This window comes from Saccoglossus kowalevskii, chromosome 12, assembly GCF_978046115.1.
Source record: "Saccoglossus kowalevskii chromosome 12, keSacKowa6.1, whole genome shotgun sequence".
In the NCBI taxonomy this organism is placed as follows: Eukaryota; Metazoa; Hemichordata; class Enteropneusta; family Harrimaniidae; genus Saccoglossus; species Saccoglossus kowalevskii.
In genome coordinates, this window is record NC_140652.1 from 7,921,711 (window position 1) to 7,941,554 (window position 19,844).

Genomic DNA, 19,844 nt, shown 5'->3' on the forward strand with positions numbered 1-19,844 from the left:
CACAGCTTATTTACTGTCTCTGACTTCACTGTGTGTGATAACGTTTTATGTCACAACATCCGGGACACTTAGGATGTTGCAGACGATAAAAGGATGGAATGATGACACGTTTCGTCACTGGGCGATAGATAATTTTGATTTTAACTCAGAAAGTTTGATTTTTGGCTTACAGTTATACCTTGCTTACTGTGTCGTCGTTCGTTCGGGGTGAAAACAGTTATTGTTCGTAGTTTCACCGAATATCGTGAATTGGGAAGATTGACCTCAGACGAGTCTGATAACAGTATACTTGTATCTCGGTATGAAGGGGTCATAGTAACAAGAAATGATAGTCGTCGTTAATTGAGTTGAGATAGAGAGAGCACACTTCCTATTTTGCCTGGTTATCCACAGTGTTACAGTATGGGTAGAGGTGTGAAACCTACAGATGGCTATCCGACACCTGATAAATAAGGCTCTGGTGTACAGATTACCAACGGGATTTGAAAAAAAGAGGATTACCAACGCCTTGTCGGACCTGTGTTTTCCAAAACCATGTGAATCTGGTGCACATTTAACCTGTTTATCCCAAAATTCATATGTTTTTTTATCTTTCCATCTTCTCTGAAATCCCTAACATTTACTATACGTTAACTGTAAATGACATTCTGCCTAGTTTCCCTCTAATTCCTATAATTTGACTGTTGGCGTAAAAATCAATAACATAACGTATTATTTTGTTGTAAATTGCCTCAACATCCGGGGATAGAGGAAAATCTTATATTTCAGAGTCATAGGGCATGAAAGCCAAAATTCTATAATCTAGTATTTTGGTATTAATTATGACTAATTTTAAAATTGAAAAAAACTTGTTGGCATGTTCACTCAAAAAATGCTATGCTTAAAACCACGACGCCTACCCGGAGATAACAATACTAATGTAGTTGTGTGAAGAGGTTACATAAACAGGCTCATTGTGGGAAAACCATTTAACCGAAAATTCAAATTTAAAAAAATTCGTCGATGTTTCCTTATTGCCGAATGATCCATGGAAATTTAGGGAAAGTGTAACATGCAATCGCTGTTCTAAGCCCAAAATGTTCGGCGATTTCGAGACCAGGAACTATTAAAAATTCCGATTGCCATCATGTCTTGCCGGCTTGTCATCTAGTGATTTGGGTGTCCCGATATTAGGATATTTTTTCCAGCTCCAGTTTATTAATAATTTGGGTATAATAATGTTGTGTACGTTAAAAAATAATTCGAGAAATTTTAATGAAAATTTGAAGGGGTGAGCAAATACGCTCCTGAAAACGGCCCATACAACCAATCAACTGTTCGCTTATAAATGCGTTGACTGTAACCACCTGTTAGCCAATGGGGTGTCCGCGCGTATAAACTTACTATTGAACTATCACTGTATTTAATTAAAACTAACCATCGAATCAATGAAGTAATTCTCAATACGTAACAAATTCACGCGGCTTAATTGACCCTTCTAGGTAAATAAAAAATAGTTAAAATAGAAACAGGTATTAAGAGCGCAGGCGCATACGATTTAATGCATATGTTAATGAGGCCCTGTTTCTATTGTCGTTATTACAATGCATTTCGTACCCGCCTTGTGAAAAAACACGACACGGGAATATTCAAAAGAGCGTCAGGCGATCCGGGAGGGTCATTGAGAAAACCAAAACCATCATCGTATCAAGAAGAAGCGTTTGCTTGAGGGTATACACACGTAGGATAGTGAGATAGAGTTTTAACTGCAGATACCTGGATAATAGACAGGTAAGCACACTCGTGATAAAATGCATAAACCGTATGACCTTCTACACGCTGCAGCTGACGTTAAAAGCGAAAGTTGGGACAAACCATTGCCGACTGCTGTTTAAAATTCGACATTTTTTAATGCATATTTAAAATTCGTATGTGCATTAACTGGTACGGGTATGTTGTTAAAGTCAATGTCGGGCGTGTGTCTAGGAGCTGTCATTCATAAAGTGCCCGTTTAATTGGGTACGTTCAGACGCCGCCATGATGTTTACGACTCACCAGTTACAATGGAGTAGAAAGAAAACTGCGATGGGGTGTAACTTTGCAGAGGACGGCAAGGTTGGGATCAACCCATAGTCGGCCAGTAACTGAACCCAAGTTGTTATGTAACAATTAGAACATTTGTATGGATTCATTACTGTCACTCGCAGAGTTTTACTTATTAAACTGGGCTTGATCATTCATTCATTCATTCATTCATTCATTCATTCATTCATTCGAAAGACCAATGGAAACGTGTCCCATTTACAGACAGATTTGCTATCTGTGAGGGTGTTCGGCTGATTTGCAAAGTTTGCTTCAATCAACAATGAATACATTTGAGTACATAAGGACCTTGAGTCTGTCCACGCTGACCCCTTCGTGGGCTAAGTTTTAATGGTCGTCTCGCATCACATGAATTCCCGGCTATTATCGGTATGCAAATTAACCAGGAAAGTATGTCAAACCGAGATGTCACGCTGATTTTCACTTTTACTATTGATCATGACTGGACACATAAGTCAAGTCTACCTGAAGTTCGATAACTGTAGCATTTTAATTATTTTTCGGCTCTCTTCCATGTTTATTTTGTCGGTTATTAATGCTCCCCCTTAATAAAAATCCTAAAATCTAGACCCCTGAAACGCTATTTCCTGCATTTTGAGGGGTAAATTTTGCTGACACAGAGGGTTTCAGCTTGATTTTGAAGGGGCGACGCCCCTCAACATTTTTTCGAGGGGCTACCACCCTTCTGCCCCCCCGTGCCACCGCCACTGTATTGCCATGTTAATTATTTGTATTTTTACGAAACGTAAATCATTCGCCTACATACTGCACGAGGAAGGCGTAGACTCCTGACTTCTTTGGAATTGGATTACAAACCAAACCTAAGAATGGAATTCACACCTCAATTATTCCAAATTATGTGTAAAGGCAATTTATTAATAACTGTTTGTGTTCCTTCTTGTTGCATAAAATCCAATTTACCTCCCAGATTAAACTACGGAATTAAAAAACAAATAAACACAACGCCTACAATTTGTATCAGCGCCCTCCGCGGTGGTCTGACTGGCATGTTGCCATTTCACTCATTTCATCTTCTCGGCGCACCGACATTATTCCGACCATCACTCGACTGTCTATATGTAGACGTTTGTCTTGTACACAAGTTACTGAATCACTAACAGTTTAAATGTCCCTAAATAAACCATAATATGTGCTTCTGTTCTGTTATGGAGTTTCTACTCTGCCTACGAGCCTGCGATTTCTTTAGGATTGGACTTAATGTCCGTATTGTTGCATAACTCCTTGCGATTTCAATCCAGTCGCAATCCGACAGTTTTGCTAATGACTTGGGGATCTCGTGTTTGACCACAGCCTGGGGCCGTAGTTGTACTAAACCAATTCGACTTCACTCTTTTCAGAAATCTTTGTTAACAGGCAATACGTCACTGTAAAGGTCAACACAAGGTTAGAATATACTGACATTTACACGAGTTGGCCAGGTGATGCGTAGCCCCGCCCCTCCACTCCCTATATTTAGGGGGCCTATGCTTGTTCCCTCATTTTTTACCCCCCTATCTAGGGAAAAGAAGAAAATTTAACCCTCCCTTTCACGGGCTTTTCCGATGAATTTCACCCCCTATCTAGGGAACTTTTCAGTCTAGAACTCCTTTTAAACCCCCCTTTTTTGTATATCTCGGGAAGTGTTTTGAAATACACCCACTATTTTGAGAATCTCGGGAAAACAAGCAAAATATACCCCCTTTTCTACGATTTTCTCGGGGAAAATGTTCCCGAGACAGATCGTCAAAAAGTACCCCCTTTCCCGAGAAAATGGGAACGGGCATGCGGCCCCCTATGGATCCTGAGTGTGTGTGTGTGTGTGGGGGGGGGGGGTGCGTAGCCAGCACGTCACGCGAGCTTACTCCTGATCGTTCGACTTTAATAAGTATTTTGCAATTCAGACTGACTGACAACGACAAAACAATACATTGAGTTATTACAAGCTTCATTTCGTGGTTAATTCGCTAACCTTCTATGCTCTACGATTGTCGGCTGCCAGGCGACCAGATACCATCGACTGGCATTCATTAAAAAAATGGGTAAATGGACCGAGTTTGAGGGGTTATGCGAGAGTCTCGTGACCCCGATTTATTTTAAACAATCTATCACTGGGACACAAAGGGTGTTTTCGTATTCTTTGGTCTGTTGTCGTCTGGTCTAGACGCACACTTTTCTAGACGACGAGCGAATACTGTAAAATACTATATTTTAGCTGGAACTAATTTTCACTGAAAAGACTCTTTGGGTGGTTGTGGAATTTATTTTCACTGAATATTGACGAGTTGCATGTAAAATATAGGGGAAAATTTTATTTTACTGAATCATGCCTTTAGCGAAAATAGCGAAGATTAATTCCAAACGAAAATAATAAAGTATTTTACAGTACAACCAAACTGAGATGTCTGCTCACAGACATTAAGATTGCTTTCGTTGACCTCGTGTCAAGACGTAGTTAAAAGGTGTATAGCAGTGAATGTTTGCATATCAGTGCAGTGAACGAACGGACCACAAATCAATTTTATCAAAGATAGCCGCCGCCAAAACTCATCGGAAAGAAAGATCACTAAAACCCAGCAACTACCAGTTGTCAAACGCATATAAAACTGTAATTGGCCGCGATTCTATTATAGACCCCAGAAAAGTCTCGAATGAAATGAATCAATGAGAGGCACCCCAAAATAAAGCTTTTCAAATCTTGTGTTTTGATAAACAAGTAAACGCAAATTATTAGTGGTCCGCACGCAGGCAATTTGAATAGCCAATTTACGCACAAATGTATGCAAATTTGCAAATGGCTTTTGTAAATGCTAGCGCGTGTTAAATCATCAGACGTAGTATTACGGATAATTTGAATAATAATTGAACTAATTAACACATCAATGTATTGTTGCTTGACAGTACGGTCGTACTATTACAGTATCGTGGGATGGTATGTATTCTAAAATTGCCGTGTCAATTGGTCCACCTGACAACCTGTATTTATAAATACAATAACAATGGCTACGTGACAGTACTACTTTTTATTCTAATGAGATTTGTAATAATTCACAGAAAATCACTAGAATTCATTTTTCAAACACTTAGAGTAAACATTTTAAGCATTCTGTCATTACCGCGACCAGTCAATGATGTACTTACTGCCAATGTTAGATATGAAATAAGGAAGTAGTTAGAGATGCCAATTTAAAAGGACAGAGAAAACCAACTAAGATTGGTTGTACCAGATACCAGAGTTTGGTGGATCTCGAATGAGATGACACGAACCCATCTCCAACATTCTGTATACAGGTGTGCAATATAAACACAAAAAATCGCAGAACAAAAGACACTGGGAAATAATTGTAAGAAGTAAATTACCGATAATATGGATTTTTTATCTGCCTTGTCAGAATAATTCATTCGAAATTTTAATTCGGTTATTTGTAGGTAATTTTACCTGTTTTGTTCTAATAGTTTATTTGAATTGTACTTACGTGTGATATACTTGGAGTGTTCCCATTGGTATTTTTTTAGAATAAATTAATAAGTGAGTGACACGTTTATGAGCACTATGCTTCTATATATTTTATCATTGACAGGTATACACGCCATATTAAAATACTGTCATATTATTATGCATCTGCAATTGTACTGCCAACTTACGCTTTTAAAACCAAAGTTCACAACACAAGGAAATTCCAATAATTTTCATATTTTTACTATTAGCCTCCTGTACCAAGTGGTTAGTTTGGAAAGACGTATAATACTAATGTTATTACGAAATATACCGCGAAGTATGCACTCAGGCAGCACGCGGTCGCATCAACTATCCCTTCCCCGCCGTCTTCTCCCACCACAGCGCGTCGATTGATGCTCCCGTCGTACAAGCTCTTCGTGCACATTTTGCGGCATTTTCGCAGTCACCTCATATTACTGAATTAGAAGGAATACAACTTAGGTAACATGTAGGGTGGGCTACTTGTAGTTGCTGTTATTTATGTTCGTGCTAACAAAAAAATAAAATAAACAAAAACAAACATAAAACAGAAAACAAACAAACTCAGAATAGTCACGTGATACACATTGCTTTACCATTCATTTATTAACCTTTGACCCGCTTTCCTTGTTTCAGACGATGACGTCACAGTGCCTACAGAGCATCATAGTGTTTCTCTCAGTCTGCGTCAGCAGGACATTAGCAGGTATGAATAAATTAACATTACAAGATTGATCGTTGAGGATTGGTGTAGGGTTTGTACGATTACATAGCATAACGTCATTGCTTTATGTACTGATTACTTCCTCTTGGTGTTCAGAAATTAAACATTTAAAGAAAAATCTTAATTTTAAGGCGTCACGCTGCAGCCTTTTCTGTGGCTTTCTAGTTTGAATTCATTTCGGAGGGATACCCTTCAACAAAAATGAACCCCCCCCTATTTTGCATCATGCGCGAAAATTATTTCGTGAATAATTCACTTGAGTTGGAATAAACAAAAGTCTGATACAAATGTGTAATTCCGGACAGATTCCAAGCAGTGATTGGAGGGAATATAAATGCTTGTAGTGTTTTTATGCAAAGTATATTAATATCCTCAAAATAATTACCAAACATTTTCGTAGAATTGGCCACACGTGACCAATGCTGACCAGACTTTGATTGTGTGATATACGGGCGTTATATATGCAAAACACATGATTACGTTAATTCTTTAAACGGAAAAAGTTACATTTTGGTGATTTTTTCCAAATTCAGAATCGCAAAAGTTTATGGAATTAATTAATTAAGGATATCTTCCATTAAGCAGAGGAAACGATAACGGGAAAAGATGGAATACTAGTACTTCGGGGGTAAACAAGTCGTTTGCTTTCTCGTCCTCGACGAGACACTGACCGTCAACTATTTCCGTCTCTTTAATTGAACACATTGTTAGTAAATTTATTAATAGAAATTAAAATCTGTATATCATCTCAAAACTATTGGTAATTAGCGAATACTACAAATTACCCATCATGCAACAGCACAGAACCATCGATAAAACGATTACGTCCCGCATACGCGCCTGCGCTTTAAATGTATATTACACGGAGGAATTTATTACTGCTCAAAGATTGATGGATTCAAGTCTTTTATGCCCGGTTTTTGGGGAAGATGGAGAAACCAAGTGACCACACGAATGATCACAAATGACTTGATTTGTTGAGATGCTACTTTACATTACCATGACCACCCAAATACGCGTACAGGCTGCTAACCTAATCTTATGCATCTCGTCTTAAGCGCCCTCATATGTCTCATGACTGTCTTCTTTTGTTTTTAGCGGAGAATGGCGGATCGAACAACACGGGTGCACTTGTAGCAGGATGTTTCGGGTGTCTGGTCGCTATAGCCGGTTTGGGCATGTGGTTCCGTGATACCTATATGAGGGTTTACCAAGATTTTGGCGAATACGGTACTGGATTCAATGACCCATACAACAGGGAACTTACAGCGTACACCAATCCTGGCATGGTTAAAACAATATCTGGCAACATCGACGTTGAGCACCTGGACACGCCGAGGTATTAATCTTCAGAGGGCGTTGTGGAAAAGCTGCCACAAGCTGGCGTACATCATTCCGGAATATGATTGAATAATAGACCGTTCCTGTAAGTCGTGCCCTCTAACGACGAAGTGCTACAATGACGTCAACATGACGTACACGAGCGTAAGCAATGTCGTTTAATGGGACGCCTCTGATTGGCTGTGTAGACGTTCATCGTTTAGAATATTATTATATTGTGTTTCTCTGTCTACAGACATTCACAAATTGAAACCATATCGACGGTGTGAGCAGCCCCCTTGTCCCCTTGACAACATAGATGCGATTTCTCTCTAGAGGGCGCAACTTAATCGAACAGTTTGTTGCAGATGTGTTTTCCCAGGTGTGAAAGTGCGTGGAAATTATAATCGGATTCCCATCCTTTAATACGATTACAAAAAATGAAGAAATGCAATTACATAAAGCACTTTGTTTATGGTGGAGGGCCGGGGAGGGGGGTATTTTATAATTGTGAGATGTGTGATTTTTTGGTCCGAGGGACACCAGTTTACATTAATTCTTTCGATCCACCGACATTGTTAATAATTTTATTCATGTCGGTACAATCTATCGTCTGGGACACTCATCTTTAATTTTATTTTAATTGCACCCACTCGTGGTCAATACGATGAACAAACATTACTTCAGGGAAAGTTAATGCTGCAAAGACGTTGTACGATTTCTGTCTGAAAATGTAATAATTTGATAATGTTTGTTCCAATTTCATATCATTTGAAATAACATCTGCCCAAATACTTGGTAATTCACCAAATATTTAACAAGTGCAATTTCGAATATGTGCTTTTATAATTGGGAGGTTGCTTGGCATTAACAGGCAGTTTATTTCCAATGCCATATTTAATATTTGTATTAATCAATTGAATGTTGATAGGGACTCCTTGTGTTTTACAATTAGGGTACATGTACTGGTTGGGTTATGGGTTTTGTGTGTGGGAGGGATGTTGTCGGGTGGATCTTGGTATATTCCATTTCTTAAGGTGGATACGAATGCCAAAGTAGATTTGTACTCTAGAAATAACGAAAAAAAATGTGCGGCGTTATGATTTTTCTTTTCGCACAAGTATTATTTTGTATACCTTTCAACAAATTCTTCCGAAAAGTAAACAATTGAATATTTTAAATAAGTGTCTGTCAAGTCATTTATTTTGCTACTCCTCGGTTCAAGATACGTTAAGTTTTATTTTGTAGAATTTTCTTCATTTCATCTACCATATTAGTCTTCTCATCATCCTAATCAAGGTGCAACGTTTGGAGTTGCTTCAATTATTGAAAACAGTTGACCGAGGAGTGTTCCAACCCACAACATAATCCTCGACAATTTTCGACAGTGGCTTTTTGGTATTATGGTATTATTTTCTGTAGTTGTCTAATGCCAAGCTCTCATCGGTTAATATTTATTTGAAAGAATGTGGTGATTGGCTTAGCAGAACGGGGTTCTGAATACTTTCAATCTTGTCAGTGAAACCCGAGGCTATATGTATCAGCGCCCTACTGTAAAACATGTTGAAAAAGCGGCATGCACTTTTAGCGTATTGTGGTAAAATGACGTAATAGCGAAATTTTGATTTAGCGAAACTCTTTTGTCATTGTTGATTTCTTTGTTTGGCGGCCATTTTGAATTTATAATCAAGTCATTAGCGACATCTTGAATTAGCGAACCAGTTCTCTCGCTAAATTCGCGAAAAAGACATGCTCGCGAAACATACATGTTTTACAGTATTTGCTAAGACAGCACTGTGTGTGACTTGCGTAGTCACCGGGGCCGACTCGGTTGGTTTAGTTTACGTACAATTATCGTGCCATGATTAATCAAATATCGGTTAAAAATTCATAAATTATATCCATGTAAGGTCAATGTATTATGCCTAACAATGAAATGCTGGGTAAAATATTCGAATAGCATTGCATCTCGGTGCTTATAGTTTTACAATAAGGGAGTAGATTCTCATCTGAATGTAAACAGCAATTTGAAGATCTTAGGTTGCAAAATTGGCACATAGAGATCGGTACCAACAAAAGATTTGGAACTTTTATTATGATTAAGCGATTACTTTATTTAGAAACTTATCTGAATCTAACTAAACGTGCTCTTATAACCTTTCGCATATAAAGTCATTGTCTAAAGAAATACCATACTAATGTGTCACATGATCAAAGATTGTAATTTCAATTCAGACAGGTCTGGTATGGCACCAAAATTCGAAGCATAATCGTGCACTAGTGCGTTTTGTGTGTGGTTCATCATCTGCATATTTGCATACATTTCAAAAATAAGCAGCAACATGTGAAATTGCCAACTTGAAGGTCTTTTGGCATTTTCCAGTAAGTTGATCACCAATTTCTACATCTCAGGCTTGTTGAATAATTTACCCAAATGATGTTTATTATTATTGCTTTAATTCAAATCCATAGCAGAAGAGACCCCCTGCTAAAAATTAATGTGAAAGCTAGTACAGCTGATTTTTCCAGTGTTGAAAAAGTGCTGACTTCCACCGTATATTATCAGACTAAAAAGCGGACGGTTTGACGAACTCTGCCCACGTTCATTGAATTTAAAAAAATGAAATTACGATAAATACACGAAAATAAATTAATGCGGTTTGTAACGAACATATCACTAGCGCTACAGTCACTTGGATAACTGAACAGTCTGCGGAATGCATTATTATAACATAATTTAAGAGCGTTCATGTTCGATTTACGGTAAGTGCACCACAATTGGCAGCAATAAAAATTGGAACTGAACGAATAAAATACATTTCACACGATAACTGCATTTGGCGAATCTACGTAACAGACTATTAGCTCTTATGCAGAACGACCGTCTCTGACTGTCAATATCCATATTGTCATTTAAATCCGTAGTCAATATGTGACCGAGGCAAATAACGTTCTAAACAAATTAATGTCATGACCATATATAGTAATTGATGATAATGTGTTAAGTTTAAGACGTCCTGAAATAGTCGCGCGACAGAATTTCCACATCTAATAGAGTAGTATTACGACGAATAAAAGTTCATAAGAAATCGAATGATGTATGATGGAATCTCACGGTCTACTAGTTTGCTAAACAGTGTCCAGTGGTTGACTCTGTCAAAAGCCTTTGACGCATCAAGAAAACAAACAAAAACATTACTACCAAGAGAGTTATAATGACGAATAATCTCTTTTAAAACGAACACACACAGAAGTCCGTAGAATGATTCTTTTTAAAACCAAATTGATTGCTGGTGGTCACGAGGTACAAGAAACAAGTGTATTACTGTTGTAATGGCGATTGGATGGGAGTTGTTTATCTGCCCCGTCTAAACAAAATTCTTTTGCAATTGGGTCTGAATAAATATTGAATGAACTAATCGATGTAGGCCTTTCGTGCGGTTCCAACATACACCGTTTGTTTCCACATTGGATTTCCGTCTTCAGTTTTGTCACGTTTCGTCTTGATTTTCTGGTAAACATCTTCCAAGAATTCGTCCTTCAGGTTGTAGGGTATATACTGCATTTGAGGTAAAAACCCTAAAAGGAATGCTTAAAAAAAAGAAAAATCACTCACAACAATGTAAAGACAATTTCAATATTAGCTGATAAATTTGATGAAATCTTTTGATTCACACGAACAAAACCAAAATTGTATATGCTCAGGTATATAATACCAGCATTTTAAGAGTTTTGATTGGGTGCGAGCTTGTTTTCATTTATTCAACATATTACTCATGTTTTCAGATACCTCCATCGAGTATCCAAGTGCAAGGTCTGGTTTTAGATAGCGGTTTGCCTAATATGTCGCTGTTAACTGTAACAATTCCACTTAGCATATGAATGCAACTATAGAAATTACACTCTGCATATGAATACAAACGTGGCCGGTTTACAATTAGCATAATCACAAAGAGACATGCGCGCTGTACTGTCTTAAATATTCTATATTACGCGTGGACACCTTGGACACTTACTCTTATTCTCTATATCATTGTCAGACGCGTAATACGGAAAACTTCGATCTACGTCAACGTGGACATCAACAAAACCAGCCTTCCTAATAGCATCAACAAAATCTTTCTCATTTCCTTGAAATGGGTAGTGGTTATGTGAATAGACCTTAAATTAAACAGTAACAAAATCACATACAGTAAATAGTAACAAAATCATACCGATCGTTGCATAATATATACCGCTATTTCTCAGTTTTTATATTACGTTATGTTTTTACTTAGTAGCAAAGGATATCTTTTCTTATTGGTTGTTTCTTCATTGACAATATTCATTTCTTATTAGAAATGTATGTATACAACGCATGGATTAGTCAGTGATCTTAGTCTCTGCCTGTTTTTTTTTTAAAACTGACTCGAATTGAATAGAATTATATGCGCATTTCCTATGATAATTAGCACACACATAGTTATGATGCTTGCTAGCATAGAAATGATACGCCAACGCCATGCAGTAGGACGTAATTGTTGGGTTTATCTAACTAACACTCCACTTCTGATTACACATATTCATATATGTACTGTAGGGTATTATGCCAGCTATGAATCAAACGTAGAGCATATTATTATACATCTGTCACCGTAACGCCATAAGTTACAGCGTGTCGTAATTTGTCGGTATTTTACGGGATATATTCATGCTACTATATTAGGAAATGTGAATTCCAGATATGGAATGATTACGGCGTAAGTGTCCTCTAATAATAAAAACAAACAAGGCTGCCACCAGGGTTCGACCGGCCGCCGCACAAAGAAGTTCGCTGATTCTGTTCTAAACTTTTTGGGATTTCGGCATTCCCGTGATGTATTCTTGTAGGAAAAGATGTATAATAACAAGGCTATTACGAGGATACCTCAAAGTATGCACTCAGACAGTACACCGTCGCATCGACCTCCGCTGTACTGTCTTCGTGCACACTTTGACGTATCCTCGCAATAACCTTATATGATACCATCGATTTGCCTCACAGGTTTCTCCATTCTTGTTTTGCTGATAAAACCTAATCTAACAGAATCACTGAGACCACGTTACTTGTACTAACCTTAAAGTAACGGTGATACTTTGACAGTTCATCAACTGCGTCGTTTATTATACTGATATAGTGCGGTTTGTGATCCACTTCGATATTAATATAACACTCCCCTCCTGGTTTCAAACATTTATACATGTATCTCATAGTATCAGACCAGTTAGGAATCCAATGTAGAGCATAAAACGCCAATGCTTTGTCGAACGAGTCAATCCACTCGGGTTTGTATGTCTCAGCATTTCCAGCATCAGCCACAAAGTATGTGATATTATCTGCGCTATTTATTGACTTAGCGATGTCGACCATTTTGGGGTTTATGTCAAATGCTGGAATTAGTGAAAAATCTGTTAGTTAATGTACTACCAGTAACCGTTTTTTTTAAAAAAATATTTATTAATTACACAATTACCCTGCTAGTCTCCCCCTCTTACCTGTAGCTGATTTTATCTTGGCATTTGCAGTTATCTGTTTCGTTAGCTCTCCCGACCCACAGCATATGTCGAGTAACGAATCTGACTTTTGAAAACAAATCCGTTGCATGACGTCATCTGAAGATATACAAATATCCCGTTTACGAATTCTGGAAAAAGATGATGCTTCTTCAATATTCATCACCGTTAATTGTTCTAAAGAGTGAATCCAGAAATGGTTATTACTTAACTATACATTGTATTTCAGTAATATCTGATAGATTGATATTTCACAAAATGAAGTGGATGATTTGGAAAAAAAACAGGTTATAAACAATAGAAATATACAACAAACACTCTTTTAGTTCTCATCATGAATGCAGCAGAAATTTAGAACACATACAATGAACCCTCGAGTCATTTTTATTATATCCCATTGTTCCATTAGATACATGTGATTCAATGGTTCCCATACAAGTCGTTATAACACAAACCATTAACCGCTTTTGTGAGCGGCAGCCGTCTTCATTGGTTGCCGACCACTGATGCATGAAAGCTTGAAAAATACCTAGAATGACAAAATAACACTAACCAGAAAAACTCAGCTGGGAAACTATTTGAAAATTAAAGTTCGGACAGAAGCAACCCATCAAAACCAGATGAAAACACACGGAGCGTTGAGAACGACGTGTTCACCCGACCAGTATTTTATTGTATTGTATCATATTGTATCGTTCTGTGCTTTTTAGCACAAGGATAAAATAAAATAAAAGTCGGTCACCCTGCAGTACAGAAGTACATTGGAACCCAGTAGACAGGCCGTTGACACCGGTTTGCACTTTAGTGGGTACCACCCCACCTTTATTGACTCGATCCGTATATACATTGTTTTGCCTCGCTTTCAGTACACATTTTTCTCTTGGAAATGCTGTAGGTTACTCATTGCAAGACATTACATCCCTCCTTGATTCACAACTCAATAAAAATTCTCATAGTAACCTCAAGAGTTCATACACCAGTAATTTGCAGCAGTTCATTTCTAGAATTTGTTTGTGTTTACAACTATTACACAATTGAATGTCTTGTATTGATTTATATTTCAGTTTTCTAGAACTGTTAACAAATTTGAAATGACTAACTAAACTTTTGAATTGTTGAAACTGCTATAAAGCTACTACTAATATTACTATCTTGCCCTACAATAAGTGTAAAGGATTATTCGGCTCTTTCTTATGTTATTTTAGTTTAACTTTTAATCTAGCAAGTACCAGGGTGCTTTTTGGTTCTTTCATAAAGTAAAGTGTTATCCCATTTCTTGTTCTTGATCATCATGAACGTCTTCTTGAATGATTCGAGTGGCCACTTTCATTTGGTTGTCTAGCTGTGGGTCCATTTAGTCTTTGTTATAATATTTTAGTCATTTCTGAACAATTTTGTGTCATTAGGCTTCTGTTGCTTGTCAGCATCGAGAGTCTTTTGTTATTGTAATGTTATTGTATTATTATTATTATTATTCTGCCGTTTTTTGAGCGCAGACTTGACCTGAAACTTTATAGACACAATCTATATGCAATTCTCTAAAACGTTTCCGATTTTCGATATGTGACGTCATTCAGCCGCCATCTTGGATTTAGTAAAACCCGGAAGTGCTCGATTGCACCGCTTTCTGAGGGTCTAGATCTCCATATGTTATGTATGTGGTATGTGCTTACCAATATTAATGAAAAAAAAATCTTGAGCGAACATGTGACCTCTGCGCCATATTTTTTTACTTATATGGTCAACAAATCACTAAAATACATATAAGTCATAACATTACTGTCCGAATTACATGACAATTAGGGTACATGTAAGGAGTAACAGTGTCATGGCTGCCTACAAAAATTGTTCTGATTGGTCGAGGAGTTTGGCAGCCATCTTAAATTTGGGAACAAAACATTTGTTTGCTTATAATTTGCAAAATTTTGAAGATATTGGAATTCTTATTCCGGAATCTTAATGAGCTCTATATAAGACATCTGCATGTCAAATTACATGGCAATTGAACGTGGCATTCAGCCGAAATTAATTTTATATGATTTCTTGATAATAAATACAAAAATGTTTGCTTGGCACCCTCTATTCTTATTCTGCGTTTTTCAAAACACTTCTTCTCGAATATTATTCTTACAACGCGTTTTGAAATATGCAGTTCGATCCGTTTTTGGCTTTTTTGCTCACCTCATGAAGTCATGTGGAACCAGTCTAACACTAGGACGTATTACTAAAGATTTATTTTGCAGAAACAAAATTCATTGTGAAATAATTTACAAATTATGGAATTGCCCAAATCATACACCGACATATTTATGAAATTTACCTTATCAGGTCCACACAAAAATATACATGTTCCTTGATATAACAGAAGTGTAATGGCATAACTATATTGCATATATGTAATTATGTGCTAAGGCAGTAGGGTTGTTATCCATACTGAAAGGCTATGGTTCCTTCCATAGACTTGCGTAACACAAATGTTCGATGCCAACTGGACCCACAGCTAGTGGTTGCTTTCGTTATATTTTATGTGAGTCATGTTGGGCTGTGACAATGGAGCCCTTTTTGCCTACTTCCGTGTAGGTGTAGTATTGAATGGTGGTGCTAGCTTTCCTGTCTTCTGTTGTTGTACAGTGTTCCTCTCTTGTCAAATATGCGAATTTTGAGCTGGTTCAGATATACTTGATTCGAAGCAATTGACGATATATTGATGTTGGTGAAACCCCAGTAGTGCTATGAAAAGTCGCACGGTAGTTGAAAAGAAACTTGGAACCCCAGTAGTGCTATGAGAAGTCGCACGGTAGTTGAAAAGAAACTTGGTACCCCAGTAGTGCTATGATGAGTCGCACTGTAGTTCTAAAGTAACTTGGAACCCCAGTAGTGCTATGAAAAGTCGCATGGTAGTTAAAAAGAAACTTGGTACCCCAGTAGTGCTATGAGGAGTCGCACGGTAGTTGAAAAGGAACTTGGAACCACAGTAGTGCCATGAGGAGTTGCACGGTAGTTGAAAAGAAACTTGGAACCCCAGTAGTGCCATGAGGAGTCGCACGGTAGTTGAAAAGAAACTTAGAACCCCAGTAGTGCTATGAGGAGTCGCATGGTAGTTGAACAGAAACTTGGAACCCCAGTAGTGATATGGGGAGTCGCACAGTAGTTGAAAAGAAACTTGGTACCCGAGCAGTGCCATGAGGAGTTGCACGGTAGTTGAAAAGAAACTTGGAACCCCAGTAGTACCATGAGGAGTTTCACGGTAGTTGAAAAAAAACTTGGAACCCCAGTAGTGATATGGGGAGTTGCACGGTAGTTGAAAAGTTCTTGCATTCATGTTTAAACTTATATATATTGATGCAGCTCTAATGCTTTTTTTAGTGATGCCATGAAACATTCTACTCCACCAATGTTATATGTCATGTTGGTTCTTTTCCCAGTTTTATTTATTGATTGACTAGATGATGTAGAGTTGGATCAGTTGGATACTATGACAGAACCCCATGACCTCCTCGTGGCTTCCGTTGGGTATGAAAATTATTTTCACGAGTGATGCTAACAAAGTTCGTCGTTTTATGTTAAAAAGTCATTGCATGCGAACACTTAATAACCTAATTACATGAATACTTGAAATTAATTAATACAATTTAACAATTGCTCGGCCGGCCACGCCTAAACAACTGATCATGCAGGACTCAACACTACACTGGTCCCACACAGTTAGCGACGACTAAACAATTGTCTTTCTCCAACGTTTCCTGTATTGACCTTGCTAATATCGAATCTAGATATCCGCTTGTGACGTGCGTACATTCGCCGTACATTAGTTGAACTAGAAAACAAAAACGTAGACCCGTCTACAGCGTGCCGCAGCAAATTTTGTAGAGATTTGACACTACGATGTTTCGACCACTCAGTGTGCCGATCACCACAACTCAACAAGGCTATTTGTCAGTTACAATACAATGGGTTTCACACGACTTGGTTTGATAACTGCCTGCAGCGCATGTCTATTATGACAAACTACTACTTTCCGCATACAAGATTTAGTGTGTTCAGTCTTGGCTGGTGCCCTAAGAACGGAACTGAAGGTTCCATCTGACAGTCCGCTATTGTACCAATGCATCGAACCAGGTAAGTTGGCAAAATGTTGTAAAGGCTCTCTGTGCAGCCGACCATGGAAGTTAAACACGTCATTAACCTAAAGGATTTATCTGCTTACATATTTGTGAGTCTACAGATGCCGAACCATATCTAATACAATGTGGATGTGAAGTTGAAGTTGCAGGCATAAACACATAATAAATTGAGCATATAAGATCTGTGTGTATTTAACTGGGATTTCATGTTCAGTCAAAACATTTACAGTGTAAAATTAACATTCATTTTGAAACCGTTTGAAAACAAATCTTTTTTCGCTACATGTATGCAAGGTCGCATACATTCATCATAGACAAGTGTCATGTGTGAACATCGCTTCTATTAATTCTACCAACTGTATTTTGACAGAACACAATCAGCCACACACCGATTACTCTTGAGATATCCAAATATTGCCAACGTGTTTATGTATACTACCAATAAATATACAAACACACAGTTAACAGAATCCCATTAGTCGCTACCCGTGATCTCATGTTTAGTCGGTTGCTCTCTCGGTAATGAAGTAAACATGTCTACACTCATTTAATAATTCCAATATCATGATGAATTGGTATTGATGAACTAACACAGTGATACTATAATAAATGATTATGTTGTCGCCACACTTATGCTTTGAAAACATTTCGGTCTACACAGAAATTACAGGTCAGTTCCATTACTGGGGTATTGTACGAATGTTCTATTGACCTAGATCCGACATTTCTCGCAAGAACAAAACATGAACGTATTCAAAACACAGTACCACAATACGGTGTTCATGATCACTGCTTACCTTGATCGACAGACTCGTTCAGCTTCGCTCAGGCTTCTGTTTTTGTCAAAGCTCCGATAAGTGACTTTGCTCCCTTTGGTGACGCAGTTATGTACAGTAAAAATGTGCGCATGTGCGCATGTACGCAAAACGAATGACATCACAACGTGACCTAATACTGGATTCAAGGACATATAGAAAGTGGCTTTCAGTAGTCTATAGGTCGTATACAATCACCAATGCAGGCACAAATTAAACTTGTTTAGAAACCAGGTCAAGAATCTGTGTTTGACCAAGTTGATCTTTGCCCTATATTTACAAAGCTGTGTTGGCATAGGACGACGAAACTGCCTTTAGTCCAACTACTTGAAGCAATTTACCCCATAAACAGACATATATATTCCATATTACATGATCTATCCTGGATGCAAAGGCCCACTTGAAGTAATTAATTGCTCTCCAAAAAACTTAGTGAGGCTCCATCCCAGAAAAAACGTAATAGTTTGGTCATGAATTTTATTTGTATGTACACAGAATAAACTTGAGCTTGGTTTTCAAATTCGGGGAACTAGTGGTTTTAATATGTTTCTCTGAAGCACAGAGACATGGAGCTAATATTATTTTCAATCCTTCTTGATGTTGTTAATTTGCTGTGCAAAGCACATTTCCAACATTACAACACTAGTCGCATGCTTTTCACAATACTTTTGTTATTAGGACAACGTGACGTTTGAATTTCTCCAAATAGATCTGTGGCTAATACAATGTGCCTGAGCCCCACTGCAGCAATGTCACTGAGGCTTAACATATTGTCATATGGAATCACATGGAGAAGCGAAACGTGGCATGCAGATGAGAGATGTTTGATAGAGTTTAGGGTTAAGGACAAGTTGTAGCTTGTTGTCAACTCATGGGCAGCTTGTTTCTTGAAAATGTTAACAACGCGTAGAGAGTCTGGTTTTGTGCTATATACGTTCTCTTACAAAACTGAAGGAGTGGATTTATAAATTATAGGTCCTAATATAGATATTCTACCACTTTCGACTAGCAAATTAAAACCCCCTTTTAGCCATTAATTTGGGGATTTTAAACTTGTAATTTGATCGAATCTCGAGATTATCTGCTGCACATTCAGTGACCATTACCAGAAAGTGTCACAAGTGCACAACGCCCTCTCGCACTTGCAGTAGGTAAACTTGCGAATGTCCATCCAGATTAATCATCACCATTAGGCAAGACAATAACTCCTGGTGTAAGTGTACACAATTTTAGAAGAACTGCAGTTATCAAACAGAAAGGATGAAATGCATAATCATGTTTTATATAGCCAGTTTGTAGAATGCTCTGCTTGTGTAACCTTTACTGTCACGAATGTACCTGGAAAATAGCAAAGCCTTAATGTGTAAATTAATTGTCCATAGGCTATATATATCACAGTGTGAATACAATCAGGGAGCACATTTACCATCTGTCGTGTCTTCAGAGTTCGAAGTTAGCGGACGAAGTCAATTAGAAATGGTGCAAAGATTGCATCCGTCCGTAATTATGAAGGTTAAAAGTATTTGCACACAAACAAAATAATACGCAAATACAAACTATTGATTACTGTGTACGCAATGATCCCTTACCCATCGACTAGTTTTGGTTCGCCTGTGTATTGTCAGTTTTGTATACTTAGACTTGTAATTTCCACTATTTGTTTGTTCATTGATCTGTGATATGGACATTCTGTTGAACGATTTTGCTTGATTCTGCAAACATAAGTATCACATTTCTTTTTGTGGGAAATGTCACTCCAGTGTGAAATCTAC

At 37.8% G+C, this 19,844-nt stretch overlaps 2 protein-coding genes across 3 annotated transcripts; one reads left to right on the forward strand and one right to left on the reverse strand.

Moving 5' to 3' along the window:
• The first annotated feature begins 1,558 nt into the window (after window positions 1-1,558).
• Window positions 1,559-8,218, forward strand: LOC102804513 (uncharacterized). The gene is made up of 3 exons (XM_085506387.1): window positions 1,559-1,770; window positions 6,194-6,263; window positions 7,380-8,218. The coding sequence occupies exons 2-3, from the start codon at window positions 6,197-6,199 to the stop codon at window positions 7,625-7,627; spliced, it is 315 nt and encodes a 104-aa protein (XP_085362513.1). The 5' UTR covers window positions 1,559-1,770; window positions 6,194-6,196; the 3' UTR covers window positions 7,628-8,218.
• Window positions 8,219-10,036: 1,818 nt separating this feature from the next.
• LOC102805273 (4-vinylphenol methyltransferase 1-like) lies at window positions 10,037-18,179 on the reverse strand. 2 transcript variants are annotated; one of them, XM_006815124.3, is made up of 5 exons: window positions 18,055-18,179; window positions 13,116-13,310; window positions 12,697-13,010; window positions 11,618-11,762; window positions 10,037-11,192 (listed from the first exon to the last, which is right to left on the reverse strand). In XM_006815124.3, exons 2-5 carry the CDS (start codon window positions 13,294-13,296, stop codon window positions 11,017-11,019), a joined length of 816 nt encoding a protein of 271 aa, XP_006815187.1. In that variant the 5' UTR covers window positions 13,297-13,310; window positions 18,055-18,179; the 3' UTR covers window positions 10,037-11,016. The 2 variants fall into 2 exon arrangements, with proteins under 2 accessions (XP_006815187.1, XP_085362514.1); XM_085506388.1 differs by having other exon boundaries at window positions 12,697-13,028.
• Window positions 18,180-19,844: the final 1,665 nt, after the last annotated feature.

Coding starts and splice junctions, on each gene's coding strand:
- LOC102804513 (XM_085506387.1), top strand. CDS start 6,197: ATGACGTCACAGTGCCTACAGAGCATCATAGTGTTTCTCTCAGTCTGC. Junction 6,264..7,379: donor CGTCAGCAGGACATTAGCAG/GTATGAATAAAT, acceptor TTTTGTTTTTAG/CGGAGAATGGCGGATCGAAC.
- LOC102805273 (XM_085506388.1), bottom strand. CDS start 13,296: ATGAATATTGAAGAAGCATCATCTTTTTCCAGAATTCGTAAACGGGAT. Junction 13,029..13,115: donor CAAGATAAAATCAGCTACAG/GTAAGAGGGGGA, acceptor ATTAACTAACAG/ATTTTTCACTAATTCCAGCA. Junction 11,193..11,617: donor CAATGATATAGAGAATAAGA/GTAAGTGTCCAA, acceptor CTTTTTTTTAAG/CATTCCTTTTAGGGTTTTTA.